General features: G+C 44.5%; 1 protein-coding gene across 4 annotated transcripts in view; it reads right to left on the bottom strand.

Annotated features, from left to right (window-relative positions):
* The window catches only part of METTL23 (methyltransferase 23, arginine), a 142,584-nt gene that overhangs the window by 2,423 nt on the left and 119,113 nt on the right, over positions 1–21,048 (bottom strand). For 3 of the 4 annotated variants that reach the window (XM_078654613.1, XM_078654616.1, XM_078654612.1), the window contains exons 4-5: positions 4,012–4,096; positions 141–512 (exon numbers count right to left, since the gene is read on the bottom strand). In XM_078654613.1, the coding sequence (XP_078510739.1) occupies positions 338–512; positions 4,012–4,096 (260 nt within the window). In that variant the 3' untranslated portion in view covers positions 141–337. Of the gene's footprint in view, positions 1–140; positions 513–856; positions 988–4,011; positions 4,097–21,048 lie in introns of those variants that run through there. The other variant, XM_078654615.1, reaches the window with a different exon arrangement.

Below are 21,048 nucleotides of genomic sequence, written 5' to 3'. Positions count from 1 at the left end.
TCAGCGCGGCGCAGATTCCTGCGCTGTGCTGAACGTTCCATTGAGCCAATGGAACGATGACGGAACGGTTCTGTCATGAGCACAGCTCAACCGTCGCTCATGACGGAACCGTTCTGTCATAAGCATGGAAGGGGTTAAACACTCCATACAGGAACAAACATTCAGAACTTAAAAATAATCACATGAGATCAATGCCACAAAAACCCTTGCTTTGGTATAGTTAGGTCTAGTGTTTCCTGTAACACATACTTATACATTTTATTTCACATTTTTTAAGTCAAGTTTATAGAAACACTGCATCTGAATCTGAAATATGTCCATACTTATCAAAAACAGTTTACATAGGTGTTACTGAACTGTGGGACGCAGTTAACACGATCATCTGAACAGTGTGCCTTCCTGGAAGATCGGAGCCAGCCAAGGTAGCACTTTCAGCACCAAAGGACTTCAGTGGAATGTGGACGCACTTCATATCCCATTTATGAAGCAGATCCTCTATTGACCAGTCAGCACTAAGGGTAAAGGATACAAAAACTTTCCTTAACAATAATTTTAAAAACATGTATTCAGAGACGCTGTACAGCTTATGAAATGGAAATGTGCCTTCATATTCTATTAACTCTATAGATACTAGCTTTTGCTAACATGATCACAGAAAGATAAAGAGTAATATTAAATGTTGCCACTTTAAGTAGCCAAACAGTTAGAATGCTTTCCCAAGAATACCTCACAGCAGCAGGGACCTTTTTGACAATGTCTCTATTACAAATTAATAGCAACACAGTTTTCAAAGTGCATTTCGTCCACAATCTGTCACGCCACACAACTCTCATGAATCACTCTATGTTCAAGAGGGTAAGGAAGTGAACTTACTTCTAATGTAATAGATGGAAGTGGTGTGAATGGATGGTCACAGAAGACAATAATGGCAAGAGATATATTGGATAGGAGTGCTAGCATATGTATAGTAGACCAGATAGAGTCGTTCTTTAGTAAAAAGAAAAAAAAGAGTAATGCTAGATTAAAAATATTTCGTTTTTAACTTTTATTATTTATTAAATTTTATGCTTTACAGAAGCTCGCCCTAAAATGTACTAAGAGCCAACACGTGTTTTCTGACGTGAATATTATTTCTGTTGCTTCATCAGGGCTTACAAATAGTATATGGATTCTATTTTCAACACCAGAAGCCGATCACACAGCTTCTTTTGAATTTCTAAGTCCAATGTGTTATCCCATATGGTAACAATTATCAATACGGTATAGGCATGATAACCTCGAGCCCATTCGTTCTACAACATGGGTAATTGTTTTGCATTACTTGACAAATGCTTTGGTTGAGTTCCCATGTGCCCAAACAGTATATGCTAACAAGAGCACCAGAAAAGTTTTCAGTGACTGAAAAGTAATGCCTTACTGTTTTTACTTTACTCTCCAATGTATTGGATGTTGGGAATGGAAAACATGGTTACAGATTTTGAACAGGGCCGGTCCTAGGCCTTCTGAGGCCCCGGGCGAAAGGGAAGATGTGAGGCCCACCTAATTGAATATTGCGTCACAAGAAGTGACATCACAGAAAGTAACATCACAGTACTATTGAACTTATTTGGCATCACTGAAGCTAACTAATGTGGATATCAGTAACACGGACAAAAAGTAGAGGGGATGGAAAACAGGTGAGCAAATATCCAGATAAAAGGAAATATTGCAATCAAACAACCACACACACACAACCACACAAACACGCAACCACACAAACACGCAACCACACAAACACACAAAAACACACACACACAACCACACCCACCCACACACAACCACACGCACACACACACAACCACACACACAACCACACACACACAACCACGCACACAACCACAACACCACAACCACACACACACAACCACAACCACACACACACACACACACAACCACACACACACAACCACACACACAACCACACACACACAACCACACGCACAACCACACACACAACCACACACACACCACACACACAACCACACACACACAACCACACACACACAACCACACCAAGCATTGGCATAGCCAATAGGTCTCGCCTTTGGGACCTTATAAGTGTTTAGCCATGCAACAGTTGATGTGGTTGCACCAAAGATATTGTGCTGCATAACTAAATACTTAGAAGGTCCCAAAAGCGAGACATATTGGCTATGCCAATGCTTGTTTTTATAACCCATAATACGCAAACCCAATCACAGTGGTGTGTTTTTACTTGAAAAAATGTGGAGTCAAGAAGACAGTACTACCCTGGTCAGTTCCAGGGATTCAAAGATCACTAAATGTAACTGAGACACTTCATTGTATATTTGGCCTGTGTCAACGAAATTCCAGCTCTAAAACAACACAATCATGGGAGAGCATCCAGACACATACTTATCTCCAAGGTATCAGACCTGGGACGTAAGGTGTTCAAACTATCTAGTAAAAAATAAAATATTTACATTCTAAAACTATATGGTTGATGTTGAAGCACTAAAGATCAATTTGGATATTACTGAACACGTATTTGAATCACGGGGATGTTTGTCACCAAAAGATACATATAATAATGCTAAAAACTTAGGTATTAACCTCTGGCACAGCTGAAAACTGTTGTGGGCGGAGAATGAGCACGGTAGCCAAGGATGTTAAAGCGAGCCCCAGTTCAAAATTTAAAGCTTAGAGCACTTTTTTTAAAGGTCCACTATACTTAAACGGCAAAGTGCTGTTGCGTTCTCACTAGTATCTTATGAACGTGGTTTCCACGGCAACTGATTTTGCTTCACTTACTTTTTCACGTCTCTGCTTCCTGCCCAAAAGCCACCGATGGCTACGGTGCCCACCAAAGATGATAACCATATTGTAGTCCAGGACAGGCTCAATAGAGGCATACATTGCCACCTTCACTGACTTGCCAAATGTATCACCAATATATGAATGAGTCCTGCTTAAAACTTACACTCCTGCTGCGCTTTCTGAAACAGACACCAAAGGCTACAAGGCCCAGGGAAGGGGCCCCCCACATTATGACCTTGCAGCTCGATCCAGTGCTTGAAGGCCTTGGGAGGGGGGCCCCCTCCCATGGGTCTTCAAACAGTAACAAGGCACTTCCCAAGACACTGCTGAGAGCTCATCAGAGTACAAAAAAACCAACAAAAAAAAACCTCTGTTGAAGGGGTGTTCTTCAATAGTGGGCAGAAAATAAAGTGGTAGCTGTACCTAGCTTAGATGGCAACGACAACTGTAAATATTTTTATGTTTTGTATGTAACACTGCCCCCCTGTGTCAGATCAGTATGAGTCAGATAGTGTTTCTGCATAACTGAATTAATTGCTTTTAATTTATCAAGCTAGGAAGAATGTATCGATCACTGTATGTCACAGGCATTATTATTACCAAACTTTAGCTGTATTCAATGAAGATGAGACTCTGCCCTATAAAGATTCGAAGGCTGCTCCCTCCTCCCCTCACCCACCTCCTTTTACCTGTATCTGGCTTGTGCTGGAACCAAAGGGGCCTTCTGTTGCCTAGATACAAAATGCACAAAAAGGGCCGATAATGGCCGGTACTTAACCGAGGCGCTGCCCTGCCCCTGACATTGTGAACCAACATAATTGCTGGCCCAGCTGTTGTGCCGTCCCCCATTCTAATTGTCCCTTCCCCCACCCGTAATGTAATCAGGTGAGACAGGGGGCCTGTGGTGGGCTGTGGAAGTGTGACCTTTCACAGGGGCGCGAGGCCCCCTGAACGTGAGGCCCTGGGCAGCTGCCCACACTGCCCATGCCTAGCGCCGGCCCTGATTTTGAATGTTTGAAAATTCACTTTTTAACTTCTGCAACCTATATCTCCTGTGTGTGAAAATTATGTATATCATCTGCAGAGAAGAACAGACATACCAGAATGAACATCTTCTGTCTGCCTTGTAATGGTTGGTGGGCATTGTGAATAAAGTTAGTGGCAACTGGGAGAGCATCTGTTCGATATATTTACCTTCTGACTTGGTAAGACGTCCAGAACTCTGCACTGGGATTCTTTTCCAACAGGAAGCTCACAGTTGACAGAATATCTTCAAAGTCTGAGAAGAAGAATTACATTGTCTTAATTTCACAAGCAACTACCCCTAACCCTCAAACTAAAAATATGACACTTGCAACATGTTTTAAATACAAATAAAAAAATAATTATATACATTAATTGAAACTGAATGAAGTTAAACAAGGTTACGTACATAAGGATATGTTCGAGCCAGTGGCGCAGAAAGGGGGGTGCGGTGGGTGCCGCCCGCCCCGGGTGTCATAACTGAGGGGGGTGACAAAAGGGCAAAAATGTGTTTTCAAAATATATTTTTGCCATTTTGTCAAGGCGGGCGTGACCAGAAATTTTCCGCATTATGTACCACCAGACCTTGCTAAGCCACTGGTTTGAGCAAATGGCATAAAAGCTGCTTTCCATATGCTCTCTAACTACATGTCTGTAATAAGAGAAAGTCAAACTGCAATTGCCTGAAATTGGTGGTACTCGATTTGTTCCATCAATAATTCGTTTCAGTCCAATCTGCGGGACGCTCAGCGATCTACTCTGCACTGGACTACTAGGGGGAGGATCCTGATAAGACTCATGAGAGAGGGACCCATTTTAAATCTACAAAATAAACACCCTTACTGGTCATTAATTAACCATGATTATTGAGTTTAACCACACCCAGACCTATTTCAACGCATTGTACAATTTGTTCTTTTTTTAATGATTTGTCAGTATTCAATATAGGCGCATCTACAAACTGGTAGGAACTAATTAATAAAAGTATTACAAGTACACAATTGACTTTCAGACAATGAGTTTTGTGAGGGTTTGGCTCTTAAACAAATCTTGCAATATCCACATATAGAAAAATGTAGTTTGAAAAAGCAACAACAAAAAGTCCCATATGAGGGCAAGTTGACGATGCCTGAAATTGGGATAACCATCAAAATTGTTCCTTGTGAGAGGATTATTTGTCTCAGATACTTAAAATTGCTCCTCATGTGCCTTTCTGATGTGTTTCAACCGCTCTACATAGGGGGTACACTTCACGGAGGCTTTCAGGGTCTGTACGAGATTGTATAGATAGTGCTGTTAGTACCTGTGATATTAGAAGTTACTATAAAAGTTACTATAACATGGTGAGTAATGACACAAATTGGCATAATAAATAACCATACTTTTGAAGTATCCAAAAGTTCCAGGTGTGCCACTGTCAGGAAGAAAGAGAAGGAGGAGGTGTAGTGTAGTTGATTCATGTGTTTAAACCAGCTGTTAGCATACCACCCAGTGTGGGTCACCCTGGTGATCGCACCTTGGAAGTGTTACTTCGGATATTCACTACCTGCACCACAATCAAAGGATGCTCATGGAATAGACCTGCTTTTTTGTCTGCGTGTTTATGTAATGTCACCTGAACACTAAGAGGTTGCAGTCTTCTGCTTCATGTGACCCACACATGGATAGACTAGCTCAGCTGATACATGATAGTAAATGGATTCTCGTATGGCATATCTATCACACTGATGCAGAGGTCTTCAAACTTTGTTTGCAGTTAGCCCCCTGAGCAAAATGATTTCAAGTAGGGTTCCCTTCAAACCTTTATGCCAGTACATGGGGGAGCGGCATGGTCAGGGCCAAGTCCAGGGGGCAGGATAACCATTTCAGGAGTACTTTTTCTGAAGCTGATAATCCACACTTAGGGGCCGATTATGATGGAGGATTTTCCGCATCCTCCGGGCCGGCGGAAGCCACCGCCGGCCCGGAGGATGCGGAAAATCCTCTGCGGACCCACCAAAGACCCACCGCCACATTAGGATGGCTGGTGGGTCCTGGTTTCCGTCCACAGCTTTTCCGCCGCGGTTGGCTTACAACCGCGGCGGAAAAGCACTAATATGGTGACGGTGTCTCTCAGACACCGTCAGCCATATTAGGATGCCTGAAAAGAAATGCTTTTCCACGGCGGGTTTTCCGCCGTGGAAAAGCATACGGAGCTTCACTGCGGGGGCCCGTTGCGGGCCCCCTGGGTGAAGGGGGGTGGGGGGTGCACATGGGGGGTACCTATGGTACCCCCCTGCATTTGTATGCAGTAATCGGCAGGCACCGCGCGGTGCCTGCCGCTTGCTGCATACAAATGCAATGTATGCATTTTTAACATTGCGGCGGGTGCAGCTTGAAGCTGCACCCGCCGCAATGTTAAAGATTGAGGATGTGACCGCCACCCTGGCGGTCACATCCTAATCTGCACGGAGGGACCGCCGCAGCCCCTGCGGACGGTCCCTCCTACTCTATGGTGGCGGACGGACTCAGGTCCGTCCGCCATCATAATCGGCCCCTAAATGTGAGACTTAAAAAAGAGCATAAATATCAAGCAAAAGCATGACAACTGATAATTGGGGTGTCGTGAGCCCCTCACACTCCCAATGCAACTGCACCTGCTGCAGCCCTGAGTAGCATGGCCATCACTCCAATCTTAGAACAGATTCTCTGTCCCTTTCAGAATAAAATGAGCACCGGCATGTTGCCCATCACTTTGCAGCAAGGGTGCCCTCACCTCTAATACTAGGAAGAAAAGCGAGCCTCCAATTCTCTTTGGTAAATTAAGGCAGTCATAACTGTTATGCAGTGAGCTTCTCACTCCTGGGCACCAGTGCCATTGCACCTGCTTCAGGAAAGAGATTGACTGCCTTGCTATGTGGTGGTCGTCTCTGCCCCTTACTGAAAAAATGGACCTCCATCTTGCCCCATTCCCCACTCTGCTATCTCTCTGATGCCTAAGCCTATGTGTCTCCCCTGCTTCAATTTTCCCTTTTCTTGGCCCATTGGGCCGAGGCCCTAAGCAACACTGGTTGCACTGGGCCCTAACCTAACGTAAGCAAGAAAAGATAGTAAAACAATACAAATTGGGGTTTAGTTGATGCCTTACAAGCATGGGTCCCCAGGCAACTGCATCTGTGGCACAAATGACACCTACTACTCTGCCCACTCTCTCAACTGGCCCATCCCCCCTACACATGAGGCCAAAAGCACCACCATTTTACTAGTAACACAGCTAAAACTGGGGTGCACTGCCCTAGTGCCACTGCACCGGCTGCGTTAATGGTAATGATGGCCATTAAAACAAATCTTCACCTTCCTCAAGGGATCTGAGTGTGAGAGCTGTGCCTTTCCATTTGTAACGGAAATAATTAGCCCACACATGACACCTTTTCTTCTCGGGCACCTCCTTCAGACTATCCATGTACAGAACTAAAGAAGAAACAGGCCTTCTCACCAGAGTACCTGTAATCTGAAAAGAATGTAAATGTTTGCTATAGGCAAATCACCAAATGTAAACGCTGTTAGGAACAGAATACAGGCTTTAATTTATGAAGTCACTATCTTTTTGGGGGTGATCTAAGGGTGTTGGGTTTTAGAAAGCTTCATTTTAATAGACTTATAAAAGTGTTTGCACTAGGTACTGTGTAATTACCTTTTTCTAAATGGTATTCTTTAAAAGTACATGTTTTATCTAAAATGCTAAATCATTTTCTAGCAGCCTATCTTAAACTCAGGATAATTGAAACTATGCAATTTTGTGGTTGCAGCATTTTCCACATAATTATAGATTTGCTGCACTTACCACATAATCCACCATTTGCTGCTTATTCTACAGATTTTAACAAAAAAAAGTGTTTCTAGCTCAAGCTGATCAAATGTTATTAAAAGGCAATAACACACGTTGCCACGCAGTGGAAGGCCCTTAGCAAAGGTTGCCGTCACTTTTCTGTTTTCTTATTTATTCTTTATTTGATTTTATACCCTGATAATATACATAACCAACCCCCCCTTCCAGCCCCCCAAACAGACATTTTCCCTTGAGATAACAAATTCATACAATTCTTAATTATTGAGAAAATGAAAGCAGAAAGAAAAGACAGTACAAATATCTTTCACTATGGTCGATCATACCATAGGCAGCCCCACATATATCAACTCGCCTAGATGTCCCCCCAGGTGTCCCCCCAAGCCCAGTGACGTTTTGTAATTCTCAGTTGCTAAAAGGAAGCCAAGCTCTCGACATCTTTTCCCTGACCTTCAAGTTCTTTTGTGAATAGATAGCACTTTCAAGGTAATAGATTGAAATTAGGCGTGCAAACCACTGATGGAACACAAGGGGGGGGAAGGGTCAAGCCAAGCAGAAGTTAAGCAGTTCTGAAAGATAGCCATAGCTATCAACATGAAACGTTCAACATTGGATAAAACGAATTAATCATGGACCCCTAAAGGAATCCACCTAGGAGACAGAGTGACATTTATCCCTAATTTATTGACAAGAAAGCCATTGATCCTGGAGTTAAGAACATCTAGCGCTGGACATGTGGACAAAATCTGTACCATATTCCCTACATCTGGGGCAACTAGTCTCTGAGGTACCCCCTCCCCCATTTAACTATCTTTGCATGTGTTATATAAAGATTGAAACAAGTCTTGACACATCACCTCGAAAGACTTAAAAGACTTAAACGCAAACAAATCTGCCAGAGTACAAATTCCATGTGAACCCCATCTTCTCATATGAATATCATGAAAGATATCAGGCACCAGTGAGTTATCCAGTGTAGTGGGGTAGCAGTTAAGTCTCCCGAGACCAGCTTTTTTACAAATTTTACCCCAAATACAAAAGAACTTTAAAGTTGACTTTTTTTAATAATATCAGAAATTGGTTTGCCGGAAAAGACAGCCGCTCGCATTATCCCCTATAAGAAGTTCTTATACGGAGGGAGTCAACTCATCTTGTCCCGGAGAGACACCCCCTTTCCCTAGGAGGGCTGCAAGCTGCTGCAGTCCTGCTGCACATTAATACAATATGACATTACCCAACAATCCGTGATTGTTGGGTAATGTCATAAATCCAAGCAAACGCGAAGGATTCGCATACGCCCAAAGCAATTTCATCAGCATCCCATCGAGGATTTGAAACCAACTGTTACCGGATGGCACGAAAGAGATAAAGAATTTTGGGGAGAAAGATCATTTTGATTAAATTACTCCTTACAATCAGAGAAAGCATTAGATTATTCCAGCTTCCAAAATCCATTTCGGCCTCCTGAGTCAAAGGAGTAAGATTGGCCTCCACAGTGTTTCCGACATCGGAGCTAATGATACCTCAGAGATAGGCTGCCTCTTTAGTGACCCGCTCATCCCGAAGTAGTTCCTCTTTGTAGATAATAACTTGGGGTTTGTCCCTGTTTAATAGATATCCTGATATCTGCAGAACCTCTTAGCCTCCTTTGCGATCTCTATGAGAGCTATATTAGTTGCAGATGTAGCAATAGCCAAATCTTCGGCGTATGCCGAGATCTTCGTCTCCCCCCCAGGTAACTTGATCGGCTTGATTGCACTATTGCAATGGATTGGCCTGATCAAGGGGTCAATATAGAGTGCAAATAACAGGGGGAAGCAGGGACACCCTTGCCTGGTACCCCGTTCTATGACCACCTCATCAGAGTTACCTCCCATGAGAGAGATCCTGGCTCTAGGCAGATGGTAGAGGGCTTGCATCACTGATTCCCTTGTAGGACATTACTGTCCAAAGGAACAGACAGGAGACCGTATCAAATGCCTTTTCGGCATCCAACAGGATAAAACAGTAAGGTCTTGAGACACACCAACCGCATCAAAGAGGGTGATTAACCATCGGATATGGTCAGTGATGCTCCTGCCGAAGATGAAACCAATTCTTGCCTGGAGGTGTAAGCTGTTTAATAACTGTAGATAGACAGGTGGCCAAGAATTTAGCGTAGATCTTTGAATCACAATTAATAAGAGTGAAGGGGCGGTATGAGCCAAACTCCGTAGGGGGGTTGTTTTTCTTTAGAAACACCACTATTTTAGTCAATGATTATCATGCGGAAGAAGCAAATCCTGAATCTCCTGGAACAGTTCAGTCAAGAACCCTTTCAAAGCCCCTGAAAAAATCTTATAAATTTCTGCAGGAATAAAGTCCAGGCCTGTAGCCATCCCAGCTTTTAAACTATCAATAGGGATGTATAGCTCATCAGTCACTATAGGCATATCTGTGGAGAAGTGTTGCTCAATGGTTAGAGCGGCAGACCCTGATGCAGAGGTCTAGCCCGGGACCAGGGTTCAATTCCCGCCTCGGCGGGTCTTGGGCTCAATTTCCTCAGACCTGATAATTCTCGCCTCGGTGCCTATTCTAATCATGGGTCCCACTCTGCAACTCTGGCCAATAGCTTGCTTAATCTCCACAACGGCCCCAACAACGCTAGGATGCCTGGCTTCACCTTGGGGGTGCCCAGGAGTGGGCACTTCACAGGGAAAAGCCAGGAAGGGTTCCTCAGCAGTATTCGTACAAGCGCAGAGATACCCCAGCTGGGGTCGATTTGTGCGCTATACAAGTACACTACATTTACATATCTAGGACCTCTCTATCCTCTGCTAAGAGGGTTTACTCCCCAAGTTGCTTAATGCTGAATTTGGGGGTCAATGTGGCAATAATGAGGTGAAACATTTGCCCACACAGTGTTAACATGTGTAAGACTGCTAAAATAAAGATGTAGCACTATTGAAAAAAGTGCAGCATTAAGATACATATGTTTGCTTTTTTTTCGCCGTACAAATTAGTCAATCCTGCCACATAATTTTGTCCTTCCCGCTGCATAATTCCAACAGCCTTGCTTATACAGTGTATAATACAATTTTTAAATAATAACTTGCATATTCACAGTGCTTTGTGTTACAGGCTGGGATTTCATATCATTATAAATACACAAGTCACAATTTCGCACTTTCCCATCCATGATTCAATTGTGTGTCTCTCTGGTCTCCCAAACAGACATCTGCACTGATCACATTAATAAACTGAGGTTTCACAACATTAAAGTAGGCGTTCCCAAGGATTAGTTTAATTTGCATGTATTTCAGCTTCTACCCGGACTTCACCCAGGCGGTCCAGAGGCAAAGACTTGGTTTCTTGAGGGTGAAGAGACGTCTGCGTGACATGGGCCTCAAATATGCTATGCTTTTTCCGGCCAAGCTGAGGATCGAACATGCGGAGCGGACTTATTTTTTCGATCGACCGGCGGTGGTGGCCAACTGGCTGGACACTCTGTCTAACCAGCATCCATCGGAGGAGCAGTCTGGCGGAGCGGAGGGCGGACCGACCGACAGAACAGGAATAGGCACCGGTTGCTTGGTATTTTGGGGTCTCCTGAAGGCCTTGAACTGTGGTTCGATTATCCTGACAAGCGATTTGATGTACATTTGGGAGGTTGCGGGGCTAGTGGTGGGTCTTTTTCCTCCTCTGAGTTTCTTTTCGTAGCTTAGTTAGATGTTGGGGCGACAGGCACACTGCAAGTTTGGGTGGCTTTTCAGTCTTACGCAGGGGTGCAGGGTTTTGTAACTGGATGTCGGTGGGGGGGTTGGGGGGTTCTGTTGGGGTGTGTGTGTGTTTCTTTGCAAGGCAATGTGTCCATATCTCGTTTAATCGAAGTGCTGAGTTCTTCCCGGGGCTGGATCCTCTTTCTTTTTCGGGATGGGGGGTAGGGGGCTGAAACTAATGAGTTGGAATGTGAATGGGCTGGGGGATGGGATAAAACGTGGGGTGGTGTTGCAACTGTTGAAGCGTCTCTCCCCTGACGTGGTCCTTCTTCAGGAGACGCACTTGATTGGCAATACCTGTCGTGCTATGAATAGGAAGGGGTATCGATTGGTTGCACATGCTGGGTTTTCCTTGGGTTCTAGAGGGGTTGGTATCCTGATTAAGAATTCTCTCCCACTGGAGATTGACTCCACGGTCCTCGATGATAGAGGGTGCTATGCCGCTCTCACGGGTAGGTGGGAGGGCCGAACCCTTTCCCTGGTTTCTGTATATGTCCCCCCTGGCCTACAGTCGACTACTTTCGCGGACTTGGGGCGGGTTATCCTCGCTCTCCCCGAGGGGTCATTGCTTTTAGGTGGTGATTTTAACGCAGTGGTTTCCGGTATGGTTGATCGGCACCCACCCAGGGACCTCTGAGGTGCACAGAACTGGCTTCATGATTTCCTCGACACTTTGGGTCTGGTAGATTGCTGGAGATTGTTACACCCTGCTCAGCGGCAGTATACGTTCCTCTCGGGCGCTCATGGTAGCCTTTCTAGGATTGATTATGTTTTGGTACCGGCTGCACAGGCTCTTTCTATCACTGAGGTTAAGCATTTGGCTCGGGGAATTTCGGATCACTCTCCTTTATGGCTTCGTATGGAGTTGTATTCCGAGACCGAGGGACGGGTAGCCCTGATTAACCCGTGGTATCTCCGAAACCCTAAAACTCGTGCTGCCCTGGTAAAATCTCTTGACCTGTATTTTTTGGAAAACGAGGGTTCTGTATCGTCAGTGGTATCGCTTTGGGAGGCTTTTAAAACCGTCCTCAGGGGTCAGGCCCTGTCGTTAATAGCGGGTGTTAAGAAGCGGAGGGATGAGGAGGTGGTTAAGATCGAGACAGAGATAGCGGACTTAGAGCTTGACCTGGAGCGGGGGTCACCCGTGCCACGACACATGTACTACGGCTTAAACAACTTGAGTACAGGGCATTGGTTACTGACGCGGCTAAGGCCATGAGTAGGGAACAGCAGGGACGGCTGTATGATGTGGGGGATAAGGCTGGTAAATTGATTGCGCGGTTGGATAAGAAGGATAGAGCTAGTCGGGTGGTGCCTGTGATTGAGACAGCTAGTGGTGCTCGGATCTCGGACCCCAAAGAGATCGTTCAGTGTTTCGCAGATCACTTCCAAGCAGTGTACTCCTCTGTGTCGGACAGGCCAGAGGAGGACTCACATCTATTGTTGCGTGATATTGCTTTGCCATGTCTCTCTGATCTCTCTGATGTCGATAGGGAACGAATGGACGCTGCAATAACAGCTGATGAGGTGGCTCTTGCGATTCGTTCCCTGCAGTCCGGGAAAGCAATGGGTCTCAATGGCCTGCCTATTGAACTTTACAAGTTGAGGCCTGACAAGATGGCTCCCTATTTACGGGATATGTTCTTGGAGTCTCGGGACTGTGGCTTTCTCCCCCGTGATCAGCGTTTGGCGACCATTGTGGTGATTCACAAGGAGGGGAAGCCGAGAGATAGGTGTGCGTCGTACCGACCCATATCTCTTTTAAATGCCGAACCTAAGATTCTCGCGAAGGTACTGGCTAACCGATTGATCACTGTTATTAGCGAGTTGATACATCCGGATCAATCCGGTTTTATTCTGCATAGAAACACCGCCCTGAATCTTTGGCATCTGCATGGTGTTCTCGCGAGAGCTTCGACGTTGCGTGAGCCGGCCATCTTGGCGGCGTCGGATGCCACGATGGCTTTTGATACCGTGGAATGGCCATATTTATGGGCCGCGTTGGCTAAGTTTGGGTTTGGACCCGGTTTTATTGGCTGGGTTAGGCTGCTCTATGAGGACCCCATCGCGCAAATTGTTGTGAATGGCCGAGTCTCTGCTCTGTTTGGTCTTGGGAGGGGAACTCGTCAAGGTTGCCCTTTGTCGCCGCTCCTGTTCGCCCTAGCCCTCGAGCCCCTCGCCGCGTGGATCCGGTGGGAGCCCTCGATGAAGGGTATTCGGTGGTCCTCTGAGTTTGAAGATCGCATCTCGCTTTATGCAGATGATATCTTACTGTATTTGACTTCGCCACGGAAGTCATTGATAGTATTGTGTGATGTCTTGAACTCATTTGGCAGGAACTCAGGCCTCATCATCAACTGGACAAAATCTTATTTATACGTTCTTTCAGGTGACGTCCCTCTTCTTCCAAATAATTGTCCCATCCAGATTGCACAAACGGGGTTTAAATACCTAGGTATCTATATTTCATTGGGCCCCGCAATTCGGTATGAACGGAATCTCCTCCCACCCTTGTCCAGATTGAAGCAAGATGTCGCGGGTTGGCGTAAGCGTCCGCTTTCGCCGCTTGGTCGTGCAGCCCTCTTTAAAATGATGTCACTACCTCGTTTTCTCTATGCTCTCCAAAACACTCTTGATATAGTTCCGGCTAGCTATTTCTGTGCAGTTGAGGGTCTTTAAAGGAAATTGATATGGGACAGTAGACCTCGTATTGCGCTCGCTAAACTGACGCTCCTGTGGTATGACGGGGGTATCCCTCTCCCTGATATCAAACGTTACTATTGCGCGTCTCAATTGGGAGCCATTAATCATGGTATGTATGGTCCCGAATTGAACCCCGCCTTTGCCATGGATAGATGGTTGTTACCTGGGGGCAACTACTATAGGGCGCTGTACTCTAAATCGGTGATTAAGGCTTTGTCGGGACCTACCAAGACGGCAGTACGTCTGTGGCAGGACGCAACTAGTTTGATGGGATGGAAAGACCGCTTGACGCGAGCGACCCCGCTTTTCGGTTCTGATAAACTCGGCAAACTATGGAAGACCAAGGGCTTCGATAAATGGGACCTCATTGGAATTAGTAAGGTGGGAGACCTCTGGGTTGAGGATCAGGTAAAATCGTTTGAGTTGTTACAGAAGGAGTTTGAATTAGGTGATTCAGAGTACTTCCGTTATGGCCAGGTTCGCCATGCTTTGAGGTCGGTTTTCCCAGTGGGGGAGGTAATTCCTGAGTCGTCCCCGCTCGAAGATAGATTGTTGGATGGCTCTATGCCTGATAGTACCATCTCCCTAGTCTACAAAAAATTAATAAATGATAGGTCAGACCTCCTATTGCATCTTCGAGACTTGTGGACTCGTGACGGCCTTGAGCTAGATGACGAGGACTGGCAGTCTGCGATCTCCTCTCCCAAGGAGGTCGCGATCCCAGCTCGACTCCGGCTAGTTCAACTTAAGATTTTTCATTGGATATACGTCACGGGCCCCCGTTTGGTTCGCATGGGATTTTCTGAGGAGGGTCTGTGTAAGCGAGGATGTGGGCAGATAGGGACATTTCTCCATATTATTTGGGAATGTCGTGAGGTTGCTGCCTTCTGGAGCGGGGTACATGATATAATGAAGGAAGTGACGGGGTGGCCCTCTTGCCGGAAGCTAGACGATGTTTGCTGAATATTTGGGAACCTACGGATTATAATGTAGCTCAGACACAGTGGGCGACCCTGGGGGCCATGATTGCCAAGCGAGACATTGCTCAATTGTGGGGATCCCAAAGGCCACCTACAGTTGAAGTATGGAAGGAAAACATGGATTGGTGTATGTTCAGGGAAAAAACAGTGTACTTGGCCCGAAGCTGACCCCGGAAGTGGTGTAGAGTGCGGGGAACTTGGAATGGCTACCGTGGAGATATCTGTACACCGCCTATAATAGACAACTTGGATGTCCCACTTTCTCCCTAACCCCGCATTCTGCCGATTTTGTTGTATGTGCATTGTTTTTGCCACTGTCCTCCCCTCCTCCCATACATTGATTGCTAATTTCGTTGTATTGTCTTTTCCACACCCGTTTGGACTTGGTACTATATGTAATGTATCTCTTTGCCTTGCTGTTTCAATATTTTTCAATACAAAAAAATAAAAAATAATTTGCATGTATTTTTCGTTTGAGGTATGTGCATTATTTTATATGCAGCTTGCCAACTGTGAAAATACAACAAAATGCTTACAGAAAATGCGGTTCTTTTCTTTTTAGCCAATTAGTCAAGTCTTTCACGTCACCCCACACACCAAGAATCACAGTTGCCATATTTTTATATGCACTTTACTTGCTGGATGTAAATGAAGACAGCCTTGAAATGCGATAAATAAATAAAGTCGCACTTCCAGGCCATCTTAATTTACAAGTATTTACAAATGCATTTGACTTAAACATGTTTGGTCCCCTGCTTATGACCTCCCATACCAGGTGCATCCTCTCTTGCAGACTTTTCTCACAGACTTGGGCTATGTGATGGAAGACCCTTCCACCCCACTGTGAGCGGCTACTCCTTTTCGAGTGCACACAAGTCCTTCTTCTATCTAGAATAATTGGGTCCCAACATCAGAAATGGAGATGAACATAGGAATCGGTCAGTTTGCCCAAGGCCCGTCAAAGCATGCCCCCAAGAACACAGGTTCAAGGAGTGTCCTCAAAGAGGTATCTGTTGTGACAGCTTATGATGTAGTGGTGCAAAAGTGTGGAATTGGTAGCTAAACTACAGGAAGGAACCTGTTGGTACTTTCAAACTAAAACTCCATATAGAACATCAAACTCATACATCCAACCAGCCATACACAATAATTCAAACAAAAAATCATCGACTCCACACAGTAAAAGCATTGTTCAGTGTATAAAATGGCATTATTGTATTGATCTATAGACCCGTTGAAATATCTGACTTACATTTGTAACGCTTTTTCTAGTGGATACTGCATCTACCTGCAGATTCCTCGCCTCTTTAATAAACCAGGTGCCAGTCTCGATCTGGAACCTTTTAAACAGTTGCCCATGCTGGTAACAGGTGGCAGCTCTACCTCAGCCCATTGTGACATCAATAGAGCCCTAAAGTGCCCCTGTTGGCATGCTGACATCCGTTCCATCCATTTTTTAGTATGTCTTCGAGGCGAAAGGACGAAACCAGTATCTTAATCAGATAGGTGGAGTTTTCAGTAATGTTAAGATTACATAACAAAAGGATTATTGGTATATACAGCCACACAAAGTGAGCTGATGAGGAATCTGCAGGTAGATCGAGAATCCATCAAAATAATTCACTGCCAGAGATAAGTAACTTGTTCATCGGATAGATACTTCTACCTGCAGATTGCTCACCTTTTGTATAGATTTCCAAAGCAGTCATACTCAGAGGTGGGCTATTGCTGGCCATACCAAAAAATCCTGTAGAACTCAGCGAGCGAAGTGACCATCTCTCCTCATCTTGGAATCTACATAATAGTATTTTGCAAGTGTTATGGGACAACAATGTTGCCACTTGGCAGATATCCACCAGAGACACTCTTCTCTCCAGTGCGCATGTAGAAGAGTTGGCTCTGGTAGAATGAACTCTAATACCTTCTGCAGGAACTCTGGTGCTATGGTGTAGGAGATTTTGATGCACAGGATTATCTATTTGACAGGGTTAATTTGTGAACTGCATAGCCTTTCATCTTTCCAAAATATCCCACAGAGTTGATCATCCAGTCTGAACTTGTGTGTGCTATCCAGGTAAAAGCTGACCACTCTGTTGGGATCAAGACCATGGAGTCTTTCCTCCTGTTTAGTTGGATGCGGTGGAGGACGGAAGGTAGGAAATGTAATGGATTTCCCTTGTAGAAAGGAGTAGCCTCTTTAGGCAGGAAGGTCAGCCGTGGCCCTCAACACCAGCTGGTCAGGGAAGGAGGAGGAGGGCGTGAAAGGTTTTTATCATCAAGGTCTGTAATTCCCTTACTAGTCTTGCGGAAGTGACAGCAATTAAGAAAACAGTCTTAAATGTCAGTAAACACAAGTGACAACTGTGTAAAGGTTCAAGGGGGAGCACACTAGGTAAGTAAAAACCAAATTGAGATTCCATTTTGGCATAGTAAAAGGAGAAGGAGTTACTTGTTTATGAAACCTTTGCGGATTCATTAAAAAACTGGAGATTTAACAACACATGGTTGATCTGAAAGGCATAAGAAAGCCGATAAGGCTAATAAATAATGTTTAGCAGTAGCAACTGCGCAGCCCTGCTAGACTTGCGAGATGGCAGAACAGAGAAAGTGTCACACAGATGGGCCGAACATGAATTTATGGATTAGTCTGTACACCATTTAAAAAAGGTGAAAAGATGGCAATGAGTATCTGTGCTGAGTCAAGAAGGGCATTTAGATATGCGCTTAACAGGTAAGTGGCATTTAATGATTTAAGTGCCATGCTCTTAGCGAATTGCTCCACTTTATTTGACTCCCTTTCAGATGGTGCTCATGAGAAAAATCCTGGAGTCATCATAGATGAACAAAAAGGCTGCATGACTAAACACTCTGCAGATGGATGAGCCGAGAGGAAGTCCGGATCTCTGGTGCTGTCTTATATCTTCAAGCAATCATTATTGAAACCACTGTTGAAGTGTTGGTTTCTCCCATATGGCCTAAATGGGTTTTGTGAGGGCTTCATTCAACGGAAGGAGGGGTTTGGCATGAAAGACCTTTGTGAGGAAATTAGGTTTGACCTCAGTGTATAGAAGCTACAGATCAAGCATGTCTACTGCCTGTCTTCCCACATTGTGATATGAGGTAACTTCTGTTTGAGGGAGAACGGTTAGTGAGAGGAGCTCAAAATCGGAGTTCAACACAGGTTTGCCATCTCCATCATCACTATCATTTGGATCTTATTAATAGTCATATCCAAAGAAGTATCTGCCCTCTTCTATTCGTCGTTCAGCTTCTCGTCTTGAGCTTTTGGAAGATTTGGGCTGAGGAAGTTGTGTAAAAGTGTTACAATATAGGAGATGTGAGCGGAGGCGTCAGTGGATTTGTCTGTGGCACAACTGGTGTTGTCTATGGTACCAATGGCATTGTTTGTGATGTCAAGGGAGTCCATAATGGGCACGGAGAGCAAGTATGTTCCAATGCCGAAGGAGTCAGACTCTGAATAATCAATGGATGTAGCGTTGACCCAGGTGTCTATCACTGAGGCTGGCCAATGCCACCGTGATCAGGGTCAGCTCTGACTTGCACTTGTGCCATGAGGATAGCTTTATCTCCATGTTCATCGGACAATTCCAAGAACAGACCTAGTTCATCCTTAGCAAAGTGGCAGTTGAAGAGAAACTCGCAGGGCCCTCATGACACTGCAATTTGGTTCAAGAACACTGGCATTTCCATAAGAAACCACAGCTGGCTCGGAGCTGCAAAAATGGAGGCCCTCGCAAACTGCATCAAAACCAGCACCAACCGAAACATGGAACTCTTCAGCATAGTCAGAGAATTCTCCTGCCACTCAGCAACAGACAACACAAGCCATCCCTCACAAGAACTCCTGAGACTGAGTCACCGACCACTTCCACAACAAGATAGCAACCATGTACACAGACTTCGAACCCCAACCAGTCGACATCCTCAGCAACACATCGACCACGACCACCAACCATGAAATCACCTCATGGGAACAACTCAGAACACCAGCAACCGCCACCCTGATGAAATCTATCCACACAGGGGCCCCCCTCTGAATCTTCAACCTTGAAAGGAATGAGATCAGCTACCAACTCATCACCATCCTCAATGCCTCCATTACCACAAGACCTTTCCCCGACTCATGGAAGCACGCGGAGGTCAGGCCCCTACCCAAGAAACCATCAGCAGACCCAAAAGATCCACAAAACTACCGTCCAATCTCCCCCCTTCTGTTTCCTGCCAAAGTCCTGGAAAAGAATGTGGGTGAAAAGTGCACTTGGGTGATACGCTACTCAGACTGACCCGATATGTGTGCTATGCTGGAATAATGCCTGCTAAGCATTTACAATACAATAATGAAAGTGGCCTAGCCCCTATCTGGCTGCTAGGACTCCAAGACGCAACTACGACTTTATACAATTTTCAAGTTTAGCATTTTAATGCATCTTAGATCAAATACATCAACATGATTATCATATTGTTACAAAGATGATTCAATACATAAACATAAATTCAAACAAAATACAAATACATAAATGATCAAATGCGGTCCACTTTGATATAAACCCAATGCATTTCGGGACTTGTGGTCCCTTCATCAGGGGTATTCTGTAGAAAAGAAAAGGAAGCATATTCAAAAGATGCACATGTCAAATATTAAACAGGATTACATAGTATACAGTATACAACATTCTTCTATGTGTCAGTTACTCAACATCATCGAACATGGTCACTATATTAATAAGCCTCTTGCACATGCACCTACTAGCTCTCGAGAGCGATCTCCTATATTTTCCCTTACATCTATGAAAGGTTGAATACACTGCTCGTTACCTAAGTTATATTAGGTGCGTTGTGAAGTTGTCACACTCACTTTACGTTAATACATATTTCAAGTACTATCGTACACATACTCCAACTTGCCTCTTTAAGGTTTCCGTCACCCAGCGAACTCTGTTAATTTATCGTGTGTCTCCTACTGTGTCGGACCCTGTAAAGATACCGATTTTATTGTTTGCTTTCCATTGCAAACTTTAAATTAAACGAGCCCAACCTTAGTGTTAGTATGCTCACCTCGAATGTGGGTAAACACGACGTCAACTATTAGTTGCGTTCTTGTGAAAACTTCGATCTCCAATTCACAAACACATCCGTACAAAACCACCTACAACAATATTAGAAAGTACGAGTCAGTTTAAATAATCTGACAGTGTTTTCATGACTCTTAAATGCCGCTACAACCGAATGCTCACCTCAGGTGCGTGTCGATGATAGATCTTAATTGCACCAGATAAACTGAAGACTCCCGAAGCTGTGGAATAATAAATACAACTATTTTACCTTTAGGATTCAAATAGTTTAGGCACCCTATATGCTAATCCTCCCTGCTCTGCTCACCTCGTTATCTTCCACTGCAACGTTACGTTGTTGCCAAAGATTCAAATGCTGCTAACTATTTGCTGCAATTATTTAAACTTTCCCGCGAAGCGGTACGTGATGACGTTACCCGTGGTTATTAACAACAACGAAGGGCTTGCGGAGTTTCAATACCACAAACTTTGTACTACACTAATTTCAACTTTCCGTGGAGCGGCAGAAGGTGATGACATCAATAGAACTGGAAGACTCACGGACCTGACTTAAGTTCGCAATTAACATGAAAAGAGGATATAATAAAAGAATTGTGTGTACTTTAGTAATTTCTTCGAATCTATAGTCTTGATAATTACCTACAGCTCAAAACCTATTCCATCAAGTAATTCGAAATATCTGGCGATTTAACATTGGTGTCAATATCAGTTTTCTAACGGTCCTGGGTTGTGGTAATTTAAAAAAACCTGAAATCAAGTCTTTCAGCATTACTAGCAACAGTCAATGAAACATATTAATTCATAGGCATTTTGTGAGTGTATACACAGTACTCTGAGAAAACATTGTT

Source organism: Lissotriton helveticus, chromosome 7 (assembly GCF_964261635.1).
Source record: "Lissotriton helveticus chromosome 7, aLisHel1.1, whole genome shotgun sequence".
Lineage (NCBI taxonomy): Eukaryota > Metazoa > Chordata > Amphibia > Caudata > Salamandridae > Lissotriton > Lissotriton helveticus.
This window is presented reverse-complemented; position numbering and strand designations above follow the sequence as displayed.